The sequence below is a fragment of the Podarcis filfolensis genome (assembly GCF_964270895.1).
Source record: "Podarcis filfolensis genome assembly, chromosome: 1".
In the NCBI taxonomy this organism is placed as follows: domain Eukaryota; kingdom Metazoa; phylum Chordata; class Lepidosauria; order Squamata; family Lacertidae; genus Podarcis; species Podarcis filfolensis.
In genome coordinates this window covers 23,828,717-23,845,717 of record NC_139604.1, presented here as the reverse complement: position 1 = coordinate 23,845,717, position 17,001 = coordinate 23,828,717, and the positions used below count along the sequence as shown (strand labels likewise).

At 42.0% G+C, this 17,001-nt stretch overlaps 1 protein-coding gene across 13 annotated transcripts in view; it reads left to right on the top strand.

Moving 5' to 3' along the window:
• The window catches only part of ZNF385B (zinc finger protein 385B), a 203,038-nt gene that overhangs the window by 176,426 nt on the left and 9,611 nt on the right, over positions 1 to 17,001 (top strand). For 11 of the 13 annotated variants that reach the window (XM_083629803.1, XM_083629811.1, XM_083629807.1 and 8 more), the window contains 2 exons: positions 5,507 to 5,669; positions 16,577 to 16,852. In XM_083629803.1, coding sequence (XP_083485929.1) covers positions 5,507 to 5,669; positions 16,577 to 16,852 — 439 coding nt within the window. The remainder of the gene's footprint in view (positions 1 to 5,506; positions 5,670 to 16,576; positions 16,853 to 17,001) is intronic. The other 2 variants (XM_083629808.1, XM_083629813.1) reach the window with 1 other exon arrangement.

The following is a 17,001-nucleotide window of genomic DNA, read 5'->3' as shown; positions in this document are numbered from 1 at the left end:
CATTGGTTAAGTGTTTGATATATTTCATAACTGAGTTTATAACTAGTTTAATATATGTCTGGGCTTTGTTTGTTTTCAACAGGTTTCATGTACGGTAGATGAGGAATGAAGTGAATCAAAGCCAGTAGTAGGTTATCACTGATATTGCAGGCATCCCCATTGCCAATATCAGCCTTTCTCTTCAGTACGCCTCTGTCTATCATGTCGTAGTCTTTTGTTTTTTGCCTTGGGCCTTTTCAGCAGCACAAGCTATGCAATAAACATAGTTACAGTCCAAAAAATTAAAGGGACACTATCTATTTGAAAGTTGCGTAGCCATTTGAAAGCTTAACAAACAGTCATGGTAATTTAAAGGTCTATTGACCCCAGAAAACATCTGCTTCTCAATTTCCATGACCCTTGTCTTCACATGCTGCTTCAGCCCTTAGAAACTAGGTCGTGTAAACCGTGCGCAAGTGAACCCAAGCTTCTTGGAGACCTGGAAGAATAAATAAGTATGTGTAAATAAATTAAAAATACTTAGGTAATAAGAACAGCAGCTGAGATGGTGACTCAAGCTCTCCCAACCCTTCCCCTATCCGCTTCCTCACAAGTAATGAGTGAACCAAGAGAAACTGCACTTGTTTGAATATGAGAGATCCCCGACCCTTTGACAAAGAAGCTGGAGAAAACAGGAGAGTGAAAGGAAATGGGGGACAGCGCCGAATCCTAACCACTAGACCACCAGGCATTTGGATCATTTCCCTCCAAAAGAATTGATAATATCAATATTTAATGGTTTCAACAAGGTATCTTCCAAACACTTTAAATAAAATCACCTTTTTTAAAAAAGAGGGTTATATTTCCTTCTATCCTCCCAGGCAGATTTAGCTTCTGGAAACGAAATACAGTCATACCTTGGGATAAATACGCTTCAGGATAAATATTTTCGGGTTGCGCTCCACGGCGACCCAGAAGTAACAGGGCGCATTACTTCCGTGTTTTGCCGCTCGCGCATGTGCAGTCAAAATGACGTCACGTGCATGCGCGGAAACGGCGACCCACGAACACGCAGATGTGCAGTCGTGTCTTACGTTCTGTTCAGGATGCGAACAGGGCTCTGGAACGGATCCCGTTCGTGTCCCAAGGTACCACTGTAGCTTCAGAGCAGGCCCCATCTGTTGACACAGTTTTCATATATAGCAAGTGGCAGGACACACTGCATGTCTTAAGCTCAACAATTGTTTATTTAAACCTACAGAACACAACGTAACTGAATAATGTATGGGTTACTGATTGCCTTCTTGACCAGAACTGCCTAGGACTTTTAATAACTTAGTGCAGGGGTGGGGAAACTCTGACACACTGACCAGAGTTGGCCCACCAGGGATTCAAATTTGTTCTCTAAGGCTGTTTTCTCCAAACCACCCCTCCTCACCCCACCCTTCGACATCATATATGATGATAGATTGTCTAGCATCATACATGGTGAAAGGCAGTACAGCTGAAGCCTCCTAGGTCACCTGCACAGATCACACACCTGATACCTGCAGAAAGCAGGCTTTAGCTGTGTGGGATGCTTTGAAGTTCCAATCAAAGCTTCTAATCATCTGACACCAAGTGATTGACAGGTGGGCAGCCCCACCCACTTGTCCAATCTACAGCCACCAAAATGGTTCCCTGCCTCTGACTTAGTGGACCTAACCTCTCCCTCAGGCTTTGCATCCAAAAATTAAAGCATTATTTCCTGTTCCTCTCACATCCTAGTCCGAGCCATTCTGGGCTTCATCTTAAAGAAGCAGTATAAATATTCTGTACATAGAGCACATGGTTTGTTTTTCTATAGCTTCTAGAAAACTAAAAGCAGCTCCAAAATAGATAGCGGTGCTCAGAAATGCAATGTGAGGAATACAGAAAACATATTGTACAGTTTACTTCAAATACCTCCCTACCAAAAGAAAAAAATAAATATTTTTTTAAATAAAATTGTAAAGGATGGTGACGGTGCAAAACCTCCATCAACCTTTTTAATAGCAACCCACCATACAGCAACTTGTTAATATTTAATAAAAGCATATATCTCAAACAAAATGACCAATTCAAAAGGTGAATTGTTGTTTTTAATTGGTTTAACTTTAAATGGAGCAGTGTCTCTTTAAGTACTGTACATGTAAAAGTAATGATTATTCAATTAACAGTACAATCCTAAGCTTACTTACTTGGAAATATATCCTGTTGAACTCAGCGGGACTTACTTCAAAGTAAACATGTTTAAGATTGGGCTGCCAATTAATCAGATTCCCTCTTTGTGTGGTGCCTAATAATAATGAAAAGGATGTATACTTTTGCAAGCAGTCATCCTTAGCATTTCTGCTATAAATATTATAGCCAGTATTTTAACAATTTATCCTAAGTTTCTAGATATCCCCCTCCCCATGCTAACTCTTTTATTTTCTTTTTTTTTAAAAAAGTTTCTGCACAGTCCCCTACCAAAAAGTACAATATAGAAATACAGTATGTTTTATTCCTTTTCCAGGTGGAAAAGTTGGTGTTTTGCATCACATGCACCTTAAGCCTATCTGCTGGGTCTTAATGGCTGTTTTTCCTAGTGCGAATCCATGAGGGCTGTGTTGCTGAACACAGATGTACTTGTGTGTTTTCCCTTCCGTTCCATCTGCTCCTACCCATCACTTGCACCCAAGTGACGAGGCTTTGTTATTACACAATGTCCCTAGGTGACTTTTCAATGGCACCTAGTTTCACTGAGACTAATACAGTTGTCCTTCCTATAGCAACGAGGATTTAACAACACCCAGAGGGCTTGGAACCCAGCAGAGGTGTTGAGGAAAGTTTGTGCACTTGGTTTTATGGCTTGTTTTCACTTTTAACACAATGAGCAAAAGTGCAACCTTCCTAATCCGTGTCGGCCACGGTATTCTTAACAGTACCACCTGCATGATACAAGAAATGTCCCTTCATTGTATTTCTATATGTGAGATGCCAAGTTGTGGCCATATCTCTGTGCCCTTTATGAAAAGCATGATTTCTTGTTCGCCCCACCTCTAAACATGTCAGGTGGGAGCATTTTGTTGTTGCTGCTGTTAAAATGAGTGGGGTTTATTCCCAATCAATGTGCCTATGGATGGGGGTGTCCTGTGTGTTAGTTTTTATTGCACTTATAATATTAACTTAAATCGTTAATATGTACACTTCAATAATGGCACAGGCATGTCCATGTTCTGTTATTTAAGTTAAGTAAACATTGGGTTTAAATATGTATCAGGAAATGTTTCTAGCTCTTTGACCTCAGTCAAAAATATTTCAGGAACGAATTTGTTATGATAATGCTGTAGTCAATGGATAAATTTCCTATCATATTAACAATGTCTAGGACATTTACCGTATTTTTCGCCCTATAGGGCGCACTGGCCCATAGGACGCACCCCGTTTTTTTTGGGGGGGGGAATGAATAAAAAATATATATTTCCCCCCCCCCAGCCGCGGGGCTGGGGAGGGGGAAGCCTGAGCTTCCCCCGACCCCAGCCCCCAGAAAAGGCTGCTATCCGCAAGCCTTGCGAGCCCGGCGGCAACTCCCGCCAAGCTCGCAAGGCTTGCAGACACCTGCGCGAAGCACGGGGCACCCTCCGGAGGGCGCCCCATGCTTCGGGCTGCAGGCTGCTGCCCACAAGCCTTGCGAGCTTGCGGGAACTCCCGCCGGGGGCGCAAGGCTTGCGGATAGCTTCCTGAAGCCTGAAGAGTGAGAGGGGTCAGTGTGCACCGACCCCTCTCGCTCTCCAGGCTTCAGCGAAAGCCTGCATTCGCCCCATAGGACACACACACATTTCCCCTCCATTTTTGGAGGGGGAAAAGTGCGTCCTATAGGGCGAAAAATATGGTAATACTGAAAATATCTGGTTTCCCCACCTACCCTTTAATGACATTATAGGTTTCGCTTTGTTTCTTAAGAAATGCAGCAAGATAACCCAGTGGATGCTACTGTGAACCTCTGGAAAACAAAATGCACAAAAGCAACCTTATAAAGTTAGCAGCTGGAATCCGATGCATGTCTTCTATACATGTGGAAGTAAGCCACATTGCACATTAAGTTCAGTTTGGCTTACCACCATATAAGTGGGCACTGGATTGAAGCTGAATACAAATGTTCAAAGATTGTAAAACACACCCAATAAATATATAAAGCAGCCATCCCTCTAAAATGGTCTCGCTTTCAAAAAAACACATCCTGTGAGAAGTTGAGTTATGGTATAGTATGGTGCAATCCCATACATGCGTGCTTAGAAGTAAATCATATTGAGTTCAATGAGATTTACTCCCAGGTAAATGTCCGTAGGATTGCAACCTGCCCTGTATAATTTTGCCAGCAAATATGCCTTTTTCCTTAGTATTATGAAAGAACCATACCTTTTAAATTTGAATTTTATATGCTCCAAAATCTATAGCATTGCTATATTTTGAGAAATAAGGGGTTGGAGTGATATCCAGCTAAGTTGTACCCAGAGCAAACCCACTTAATGGATCTACTCTGAGTATGACTAATAATCTAATTATTTTATGCCTTTAAGACTATAGCAATATTTCCCCCATTAATAGCAATATTTCCCCCATTAATTGCCTGATTAAATAATGAAGTGATGCTCCCCGGAATGAAGGCTTTGTGAGGAAACAAATCTGTTTCTACCGTTAAAACAAATGCGGGAGCTCAGTGTGTGTTCATCAGCACTCTCATGCCCATGAGAAATTGATGAATCACATGGTCTGTCTTAATAAACCCCAACACACCTGCTGGCATTGTAGTGATGTAACTATTTGTAGCCTTATGTTGGTACAGGCCTACACAGCTTGCCAGCTCCCAAAATGAATGAAATCTACCAACCGTATAAGGTGGCTCAATGGAGGTTCCATAAAACCTCCTGTTGTTGTTTTTCTGCAAGCCCGGGAGTGCAGAACCTTAGGAAGGAAAGGTGAGTTCCATGCACATAGAAGGACATAATATGTGGCTGGCCAAGTGCATCCACATTGATAGGCCTGCAAGCTGTACTAGGGTACACAGAAGATAAAGGCCACCATGCACAACAAGTATATGCATTATATGCACTTATGTGCAGTGATTTCTGTAGACTTTGGTACTTCTCTCTGTTTAGGACTGCAGCCTTAGCAATCGGACTAATATGCATTTTCTAAATTGGTTATATTTACCTCCAAGCAACAGCTTAAGACTTCAGATAGAATTCTGCTAAGAGATTAGTAAAGAGGATGGTCCTCTTTTTGTATGCCATAAAAATAATAATGTTCTGCATTTAAAAAAAAAATCTCTGTTAATATTTATCTCCTGAATACATTAAAAAAGTGAGATCAATAATATAAAGTGATACAAAAACTTGTCAGGCAAAGAAATGTGGTGCCTATTATTGAAAGTTGTATAACTTTTTATCTCTCTCTCTCTACATTGTCATCCATCAAGTGATATGAAGTGCAAAGTGTGAGCCTGATTTGTTCTCCTTTGTAGAGCCAGGCCGAGGCCCACTACAAAGGAAGTAAACATGCCAAGAAGGTCAAAGCACTAGAAGCAACGAAAAATAGACCAAAAGCTGGTGCTTCCAAGGACAGCGCAAAGGCTAATGCGAACTGCTCTGCTACACCAGTCCCAGCCAGCATCTCTGACAAATCAGGTCAATTTTCATTCTATACATTCTTTGCTTCTTCTTCTTTTGCGTGAGATTCTGAATGCATGCTTCCTATCCATTACGGTGTTGATAAATACTTTGTGATGAGAAGAACAAAACCGATGGGCAGTGTTCATACATTAGCACGGCAACTTTTAGATCTCCAATGTAACTTCTTCTCCACACATGCTTGTCGTGTGTCCCCTAAATCTATTCTGGGGGTTCCTTCAACCTTCCTGGAGCACTTTTAGAGAGCATGTGAGGGTCATTACACTAGTGTAACTGTTCAACTGGATACAGCCCCTGTTTTCTTCAAACCACACAGATGGAATATAAGATTCAATATACATTTTGCAGCTTAATCCAAATCTCCGATTGCAAAAACAAAAAGCAAAACCAGAACACTTTTCCCCCCTGGCATATTTCATCCTCCTGTGTAAAGTCGTAGACTTCTACTTAGACCATATGATGATCATTATCAGAATCACCATTCTTAGTGCTGCCACCAAGGATTCAGTGCGTATTTCAATATGACAAGAAATATCATTACAAAGCTGTCTTTTCTGAAAACGGAAACAGATCAGTTAAAACAGCAGGTCACATTCCCTGTACAGTTTGACCAGCATATCCATTGTCCAGCTGAATGCAGCCATTTAGGTTGTGGATGAGGACAAGCAAAGATGAAATTGCCCAGTAGGGATGTGGCAAGAGAGCTACTTCCCTGTCTACATTAAAATCTGCCATCAAAATGGTGGGTTTCAATTGAGTGCAGGAGGTGAGATGGTGTGACAGTCCTGCCTTTGGGGTATGAACAAGGGAACAAACAGTGCTTCCAAGTGACATCAAACAAATCCTGCTTTGCTGTCTATGAGCTTTCATTTGTCTGTGGCTCCATGCTCTGAGCTTGTTAACACTGTCAGTTATATTGAGATGGAGATGATAACCTTAGTCACTTGTGTTTGTGAGAGAAAATCATTTTTATCAAAAGTGATGTGAAGTGGAGAAATAGAGCCGTCGGATAGCTTCTTGACTGTCTTGTTTTCATCCTGGGATAAATGTGGCATAGCCAACCGAGGTATGCAAAGATGGATGGAATCCAGACTTCATCCCAGAGATGAAGTTATCTACATTTGTAGTGAATTATCTACAGTAACAACTTGCAGAGAGTCATCTAGCTTCCTGGAGATAAATGCCAGCTGTTTGATACGGTAACCAGAAGAAGGAAAATACATGCTGGTTGTGATCTAAAGATATGAACACTCAACAGTGGGCTGCTCGTGGCACTGCTGCAAGCAATTAAAACGTCATCTGCTTGTGAACCAATTGATGGCCAGTGTTGTGAAACCTAATGAGCTGCTTCCCTTTCTCCTGATAGTAGGGAAAGGTGGTACGAAACTGAGCACCCCCTCGCTCCACAGCTGCCAAATAGGTGATCAGAGCTGAGAGGGCTGCTAATTTCAACTGAGGCTTAAAGACACACAGACAGAGAGAGAGAGAGTGAGAGCGCCCTAAGCACTGGATACAGGGATTTAGTACTACGGTTCATAAACACAGCATCCTTCTAGAGGCATGGTTCCTCATCCAGTGGGGGATACGTATATGTGTGGAATGGATTGCTTTCACACATATGCCGCTGTCACTGGATCAGTGTGCATGCCCCAGAGTGGCTCAGAATAATGAGCAAGAGGGCTGGAGGTCGGGGCTGGGCGTCTTGCCTGTGTAGCCAGTGCCCCGGGACACTCTGGTGTTTATTCACAATAATAAGCCTGCAGCAAATAACCTCTGACTCTTCCACAGATATTTGGAAGCAAATAGCCATGTAAACAAGCCCATAGGTGCTCCCTATAGCACATTTCTCAAGCTCTTGCTTGGTAATGTTGACAGCAAAATCTAGTGGGAAGCCGTGCTCTGGTCTTTCTGCATAAACCAGTAAACCTTGGTAAACCTCATGAATAGTCCTGAAACATTACAGTCCCTTATAGAGTAGACCATAGAGGCATCATTAGTTCCACATGCAGTGGAACGAAACAGGCTGCTATTTCTTTTTGAATCATATTAAGTATATGTTATGAAATATATTCCTACCCCACACGACCCTTACTTTTATTTATAAATGCCAGCTTACATGTGGACCCTGAGAAGAAATGTTTTGCACTTCACAAATTGTGCTTTGGATAGTAGGGTTGTGGGTTGAGACTCAGGACTAGCAACTGAGTTACAGCTCCCCATCACTGAAAATGGTTAAAATATGGTTAAAAACTGGGACTCATGCTACATGATTGAGCTAAGGGGTGGTCTGAAGTCTGCAAAGGTTGACGTCCACAGCAAGGTATTATTTATATTTGTCTATTGCTCTTCTCTCTCTCCCCTGAGAACTCTGTGAATTAGCTCAATGTTAGGACTCTTCTACACAGCTGCAATTATAACGTTATAAGTGCATTATAAAAATGTGACACTAGATGCCAATGTAGAGCTCAATGGCAAATTGCATATATATATATATATATATATATATATATATATATATATATATATATATAATATATCGGGGAGTTTTCATACCATTTTCATAGCGTTTTTTATATCTGTGTAGATCCAGCCTTAGAGTTAGTGACTAGCCCAGTTGGTTCAGGGATGATGTACAATGGATCATGTACCAAACTGAAACTTGCAACTTGGACAGACAACCACATGGGACCACCAACCCGTGAAGTGGAGACGGTTTTAAGAAAGTATCTTCAGCCACACTTGCTCAGAAATTCAAAGCAGCCATCTTTGCCCGTCCCCCCAATTCAATGTCCCTGGCAGCCTTAGGAACTGGAGGCTGATGGAAGGAAGCAAAAGCGGTAGCTCCAAGAATTAGCAATTCAGTTTTAATTTACACCCCACAAAACCAATCTTAGCTGTGTGAAGATGATAAAAAATAACCCCTACAATAAAGACACGTAACACATGTGCACACACATTCACAAATTCTCTCCAGGCAGAATAAACAGAATTAAATAGTCAAGGTACTCAGCTTCGTGAGCTACTGAACAAGATGAGTGCCCCAGCTACTCAAAACTGCACCTGTTTACTTATCAAATGAAAATAAGGATCCTTTGATCACACATTCTAAATCAAAACAAATATACTTCAGAGTTGGAGGGTCACAAATTTGAATTCCACATTTTTGTATCTTCCTTTTGTGATATAAAGCATAAGAAAATAAATGCAAATGTGTTGGGGTTTTTTTTACATAAAAGAGAACAATATATGCTTCTCAGAATATAAATGTAGGGCCTATTGCTCCCTTTGAGCCTCTCTTGCCTATGATCTTGTCTCAGCAATGTCAACTTGGGCTTAGTTGTGAGATTTCAATATTTAGTCCTAACAGTTCTTTTTCTAGGACTCTGCAATATTTTTTATGCTGTTGGCACCCGTCTGTCTCAAGGGACAATGGACTGCTTCTCTGGAGGTGAAGACAAACCTCTGTGTTAGCAGCACTGAAGTGTTAATTAATTTAATAAATTTTATATTTATCTCTTGCGGTCCGGGGCTGCCCAGATGACAAGACTCCCCTCTCAGCATCGCTGATATGGTATAAAGCAGAGCAATACATTTGGCACCAGCTGAGCTGCAGGAGTTGCCAGGAGGAGGCGTACAAAGCACCATCCAGCCACCTTAGGGATTCTATTCTGGATTTCTGTAGGGTTTAGTCCTTAGCCTTATCCCAAATATATTCCACTAGGGAGCAGAGGTGTAGGACCAGAGCTTTCCTTCTCCTAGATGGGCTACCTTCCCAAGTTGAGGAGCCCCATCCTCACCTCACCTCCCTCTACGATAAGTGCAGAGACCGCCTTCTTGACCATGGGACCCACTATTGGTCTTGTCCACTGAATCTTCCGGAGCCTGTCTTCGCATGCAAGGGAAGTCCCTAACTCACCAAGGGTTTGAGACCCATCAGCTACCCTCACCTGGTTTAGCTGGCCAGTTGAAGCTGTTCCCAGGGTGCAGCCACCTGTCGCATCCTGACAACTTCTAGGAGCCACAGGTGGAGCTGAGAGCAGGGTGGGGACCAAAGGTGAACGGATTACCCCAGAAGGTGTCCCCCACCAGATGTATTAAAGGTAAAGGGACCCCTGACCATTAGGTCCAGTCGTGACCGACTCTGGGGTTGCGGCGCTCATCTCGCTTTATTGGCCGAGGGAACCAGCGTACAGCTTCCGGGTTATGTGGCCAGCATGACTAAGCCACTTCTGGCGAACCAGAGCAGTGCACGGAAACACTGTTTACCTTCCCACCGGAGCGGTACCTATTTATCTACTTGCACTTTGACGTGCTTTCGAACTGCTAGGTTGGCAGGAGCAGGGACCGAGCAACGGGAGCTCACCCCGTTGTGGGGATTCAAACCACCAACCTTCTGATCGGCAAGACCTAGGCTCTGTGGTTTAACCCACAGCGCCACCTGCACCCCACCAGAGGTATTACACCTCCCCTAATACCCCATACAGTTTCAGTTTCAGATTATTTCCTTGGCTACTAATGCTGTGGAGAACTCATTCTAATTTGTTGAGAAAGTGTATTTACCATCTGGAAAATGGGTTGACGGTCCTTGCTTTTATATACACTATTGAAAAAGAGGTCCATTCCACCATGGCACAGAATGTTGGGGTGGTGTGTACATATATTATTATTTTTAAAAAACCAAAAACCTTTAAAAGTAGGACATTGCAGGAGTCCCTGTTCTCATGTTGAAGGGAAGCATCTCCTATTCTGAGCACCAGCTCTCAGTCAGCTCCCAGCACTTCTGCATGAGAATCAGCAAGGGGCAGATGCCACTTTTTCCTTCCCTCAAAAGGACACAGGTCATTGAATGAGCAGACCAAAAGGGAAAGCAGTTTTCATCCCAAAGCATAACTGACAATTTAAGAGATTAACATTGGACTTTCTGCTCTCAGAATTTCGATTCTACGCTTTCATTCCAGGTTTTATCTGTCCACCTGTTTCCCCCCCCCCCTCTCTCTCTCTCTCACACACACACACACACAATATATATATATATATTCCCTTTAATTGGCATCACCTCGGAAAATAAGAGCTCCTGTGGTTCCACAGGCATTTCAGTATACAGTGGTACCTCGGTTTAAGAACAGACTGGTTTAAGAACGATTTGGTTTATTTATGAACGCCGCAAAACCGGAAATAGTGTCCCGGTTTGAGAACTTTACCTTGGTCTAAGAATGGAATCTGCACAGTGGAAGGGCACCGGCAGCAGAAGGCCTCATTAGGGAAAGCGCTCCTCGGTTTAAGAACAGACTTCTGGAACGGATTAAGTTTGTAAACCGAGGTACCACTGTAGTTGGAAAAGTGATCTGGATAAATTATTAAGCTGCAATTTTGATAAACCGTTCAGTATCTCTCCCCCCACCACGCCAATCTTTTAGATCGTATGTGATTATTCTCAGGATTATTCTCATATTTTAGGATAAACTGCTAGATTTGCAATCCCCACGATGGTTGCCTTGATCTCTGTTTGCCCCTTCATCCGCTGAAAAGAAGAATGGTACTTCTGACCAGTTCTTCTTCCCAGGCCCCTCTCCCCCAACTGAACATTCATTAGTCACTGTTTGAGCCTCTGATTGAGCACTATCAGAATATGACCTCCACCTTTAAAATTGTGGCAGGTATGTACAATTTATTCGAATTTCAGAATTGGCTTGCATCAGTTTGAGATGGTTGAGAAGTGAATGGAAAGACGTTGTACAGAAAGAGTTAAGAGGTGTTCTGCTCCAAGCTGATTTGCATGCAGGTCTACAGGGTTATTCTATTTTCTGCACCATCCCATGGTTCTTTTTTTCCTCCCCCCCCCCCCTCTCTTAAGCCTCATTTCTCAATAGAATGCACAACCGTTTAGGAAGTTGGTACTCTGAGTGACACCCATTAGTTTCTCATTATTCAGAAAATGGGGCAGTAAAGCAGAAAAAGAATTGTTCTAGAACTCCTTATCAAATATGCCTAACTTTGTCTTAATGAATGCCAAGGAGTAATGTGGTGCAGTGTTTTTGTTTGTGCATGTGTGTTTAATGATAATGAAATTTAGGACAGCAAGCCTTTACAATTGAAATAAAAAATATCACCTTGAACAACTGTTTAATTTCCCTTTCTTATACCATTTATTGTATATGTTATTAACCCTGCCCTTCAAATAAACAATAATAATTTTTCAAATGCGTGATCCTGAACCTTAAAAACATTTGGTTGGGGTAGGGAGCCTTCTAAACTAGAACAGTTATTTCCTTAGTATTCAGACGGTTGGTCCACAACCCAGTCTTCTATGACTGTCAGCTAATTGACTACTTTTCCGAAGTTTCAGTTGCCTTATTTTGTGTGGGAGAAAGAAATGCATTTTGAACAGGTAGGAAAAAAAGAAACGTCAATTTAAATTTTGTTTCAGATATGCCAGGTATCTAAAGTGTCAACTCCAAACCTTTTACTGAAAGTTACTGACAGAATTCTTTCTGTATGTTAAATATATAAATTCCACTCTCTGTCTGGAATTATTTACTTGATTTGATTAGCCTTCCACAGCACCCAAAAGGCTTGTGGGGAATAAAAATAGGTAAAAGTCATACAGCTCCTTAAAGTGATTTAAAAAACCACCCCCATTGTACCCTTTCCCAGAGCATCAATAACTAACAGATTAAAAAAGAAACAAAAACCAACCACCGCTTAAAGACCCTCAATTTGAGGCCTAAGTTTTACATTATGGTTTCAATTCGACTTCACTTCTACATCATTCCGGAAATGTGAAAAGGTATCATTTATGTGTATATATGTATGGTGATTGGGTCATAGGAAAGTATCACATTTAACACCATCTTGTCTTGCCGCTAATGACCATGTGCACTGTTCTTAATTTTTAATTTCTTCTAACTCTTAAGTATTCAGCATCCATAAAATGCCATACATTTTAATTTTTATGCTGTCATTTTCATTTTCATTAACTATTTAGGAGTTCTTTACACATTCAGTAGAGAAGGGTGAAGGGGTGCGTGCAGAGGGGAGCCTTAAACGGCTCAGGACCGCAATACCTCATGGGCTGACTCTCTCCATATGAACCTACCCTGACCCTGATAGCATCTCCTGAGGCCCTTCTTCATGCGCCTCCTCCACATGAGGTTCAGAGGGTGGCAACATGAGAACGGGTCTTCTCTGTGGTGGCTCCCCATTTGCGGAACGTTCTCTCCAGGGAAGTTCGCCTGGCACCTTCATTATATATTTTTAGGCACTAGGCGAAAATGTTTCTCTTCCACCAGGCCTTCGGCTGATTAATATCCTACAGCCTTTTAAATGTGTCTGTGGAAAGGGGGGGTATTGTTTTGATGTTTTGTTTTAATTATTTGTTTTTATTCTGTGAACCACCCTTATGATCAAGGCCGGTATATAAATCTAATAAATCTAATAAAGAAATAAGGGTTGGTAGGGAAATTTTACAGTTTATCAAAATATGATGGCCTGCATCTCACTTTTGTACAAAAAAGCACGGCATAAACATAGTACTATACACAAGCAAACTATTAATAAATGCATGAAAACTACTTCAAGACAATGCATCCAATAACATAAGAGACAACAGCTTTTGTCATATTCAGCCTAAAGTTATACTTAATTAGAGGGATTTTTTCTCAAGACTTCAGCATAAATGGAGTTATTATTTAAAAATAAATGAGAAGGAGAAAGGAGTTTACATATGCGCCCTTTGCAGGCAAAAGTATATTCCGCATTTGAAAAAATTATCATAAAACAAATATTTCCTCTGTTCATTGCTTAAGGAATACAATTAATTTTATAATGAATGATTTTAGAGTGTTGTTTGTGCTGTACATTTGTACTGTTTTATTGTTGTTGGCCGCCCTGAGCCCGGCTTCGGCTGGGGAGGGCGGGATATAAATAAAATTTTTTTATTATTATTATTATTATTATTATTATTATTATTATTATTATTACAAGAACAGTGCCAGACCGGAGGACACAAAATATTTTTTCCCATGTCCATTTGTGACCAGATCGTTTTGTTTGCTTTGTAACACAAAAAAACCCTTAATAAAAACTTAAAACTTAAAAAAAAAAACCTCCTTCCCTCCTCAGAAGTGCTGTTGTTACCATAGCATTAGGATTCCCAGAACTGTCAAAGCTTTTCTGCAACAGCTTGTTCAAATTTCGAAACAAGAACAAAGGGAGAATACAGTGCACTCTTGAGAAATATATTCCAGTAGGTGCTATCTGCAGGTGTTTTAGAAGTCTGTACCTCTTTTATGCGAGTGGCAAAACTAATGAAAGGCATGCTCCTATGCTTTGCTGAACTGTCAAAGGAAGTAGTGAGGTTGAGGTGGATTGCAGCCTGCTGCGGAAACACATCAGGATCGCGAGCCCAGGGTGACAGGGTGTCAAAGCTAACTGGGGACAACTTTCCTAGTCACCACTCATTTCCCCCTGAACGATGCTATAGAAGTGGTAAACAGTTGTGTTGTTAAAATACTCCCCTGCACAGATAAATAAGATGCGCTGCTGCTTCTGTTTTTTACAACCTTGCATCTCCTACACGGCCATGCTCTTGAAAGTGCCAGATTAGGAAAAAAGTTCTCCAATCTTTTACAAAAGCCGAGTATTACATAGTAGGTGCCTGATTGTGTTCACTTCTTTGCTTAAATTACATTAGAGGTGTCCTGATTGCTTTGTCAAAGTCTGTCTGACAACATGATAATAAATTTATTCATCCCTTGCAAGTTTCCTGTGAGTGGGTTACACTCATTGTATATAACATGGGTTTAAAAAAAAGAGAAAAAGAACTATTCATTTATATACTGCCATCAATGTGCACAGCATTTTGTAATGAAACATACGACAACAGCAACCAATAACCCCCACTTTGAGGAGCTCCCTATCTAATAATTAACGCAATAAGTGGAAACAAAAGGAGGGGAGGAAGATGTGAGTAAGGGAAATGGAGAATTATGCTGAAGAACTAAATAAAAGGTTTAAATTAGGGTGGCTCACCTGGGCCCTCTAGCGGTTGTTGACTTGTGACTCCCATCAGCAACCCCCTCCAGCCAGTATGACCAATTGTCAGGGATGATGGGAGCCACAGGTTCCCCAGCCATGGTTTACAGGGGTCAGCAAATTTTTCAGCAAGGGGCTGGTCCACTGTCCCTCAGACCTTGTGGGGGGCCGGACTATATTTGGGGGAGGGATGAACGAATTCCTATGCCCCACAAATAACCCAGAGATGCATTTTAAATAAAAGGACACATTCTACTCATGTAAAAACACGCTGATTCCAGGACCGTCCGCAGGCTGGATTTAGAAGGCGATTGGGCTGGATCCAGCCCCCAGGCCTTAGTTTGCCCACCCATGGTTTAAATCAGGGGTCAGCAAACTTTTTCAGCAGGGGGTCGGTCCACTTCTCCTAAAACCAGTGTGGTGTAGTGCTTAAGAGTGGTGGACTCGTACTCTGGTGAACCGGGTTCGCGTCTCCGCTCCTCTGCATGCAGCTGCTGGGTGACCTTCGGCTAGTCACACTTTTCTGAAGTCTCTCAGCCTCACTCACCTCACAGAGTGTTTGTTGTGGGGGAGGAAGGGAGAGGAGAATGTTAGCCGCTTTGAGACTCCTTCGGGTAGTGATAAAGCGGGATATCAAATCCAAACTCTTCTTCTGCTGCTTCTGCTTCTGCTTCAGACCTGGTTTGAGGGCCGGACTATATTTTGAAGGGGGAAAAATAAACAAATTCCTATGCCCCACAAATAACCCAGATATGCATTTTAAATAAAAGCACACATTCTGCTCATGTAAAAACACCAGGCAGGCCCCACAAATAACCCAGAGATGCATTTTAAATAAAAGGACACATTCTGCTCATATAAAAACACACTGATTCCCGGACCAACCGTGGGCCAGATTTAGAAGGCGAATGGGCCGGATCTGGCCCCCGGGCCTTAGGTTGCCTACCCATCTTTTAAATTCTTGTGATGACCCTTTAACAGTGGCATCCTCTCCCTCCTCCTGCATCTCTTCTTCACTCTCCAGTCCTCAAGCTTCTCCTGCTTCTATTTTCTCTCGCCCAGTTCACAGATTCCTTCTTCCAAGCCAGTCTCCAACCCCCTTTCTCCCGGTGCCCACTCATCAGAATCTGGCCACAGGAATTTTTGGGGTAACAAAAGTATATACAGCATCTCTGCTTTCAGTTCATAGAGACTTTTTAACAGATCAATGTGAGTCACTAATGTTATGGCGAGTGTCAGGTTGGGGGAGAAGAGTGGTGGAAATTGGAGGAGAGAGAAAACGGTGGGTGGTTGTAAACTTTCATTCTTTTACATCTGTTTGTGCAAGGTTTTTGTGTCAGCATCGTGTGGGTAGGTTCTTTCTCCATTCATTTATTAGTTTTTCGTTGGCTGTGAGAGAGATTGGGGGACCCCAGGGAATGGTTGGTTGCCTTCAGTTGACTGCAGTGAGTATTGTTTATTCCACATCTCTGCAGCAATTTGAAAATTCAAATCATGAAAATTCATCCATATTTTAAGGTCCTAAAAAAACACCTTTTTGTATGCAGTTTTGTATTTTTTGCAAGCAGCTTCCCCTAATATAATGCATTTTTCCCACTAACTGTTTAATTTTTATGTGCACCTTCCCCTAATTCTTGTAAACGCTGTTTGCCTGGAAAACTACATCGTTTGCAGATTCCAACAGAAGAGCTGCATTACAGTTCACATGTTGCTTCAGAAAACGCAGTTTGGGTCGATTGGCCTTTAAGTGTGAACCGAACTGAATTTCCCTGAGATAGTGCCCTAAGACACTGGTCGTGTCTGGTCCTCGTAGCATCATCTGGATTACAGGACAACCTGGCAGCCTAATATTCTTTCTCTCTCTCTTTCAGAAGATAAGGCAAACCTGACAGTGAATGGCTCTAGTCAGCTTCCAAATGCTGAAGTGGTCTCTTTTATACCTGAGCCTGGAGCTACAGCAGTGCTTGTCACCTCCGCAGCGGTAGCAACAACATCTACACCCTCATCATCAACTTCTTCCAAGAGCACAAATGGGACTACTAATGCCATTTCTGAATCAGAAGAGGAGAAAGCCAAAAAACTGCTTTACTGCTCATTATGCAAAGTGGCTGTGAACTCTCTATCACAGCTAGAAGCACATAACACAGGTGAGTATCTGCCAGAAATAACTAAATGCATCATTGAGGGGTGGGGGGAGGGCTGAAAGAAGTTAATATAATTGGCATTTAGACATGGTGGTGTATGTAATAATTCTTTGCCTCCTTTATTTATTTTTTAAAGGAGAGGGTGTTTTATG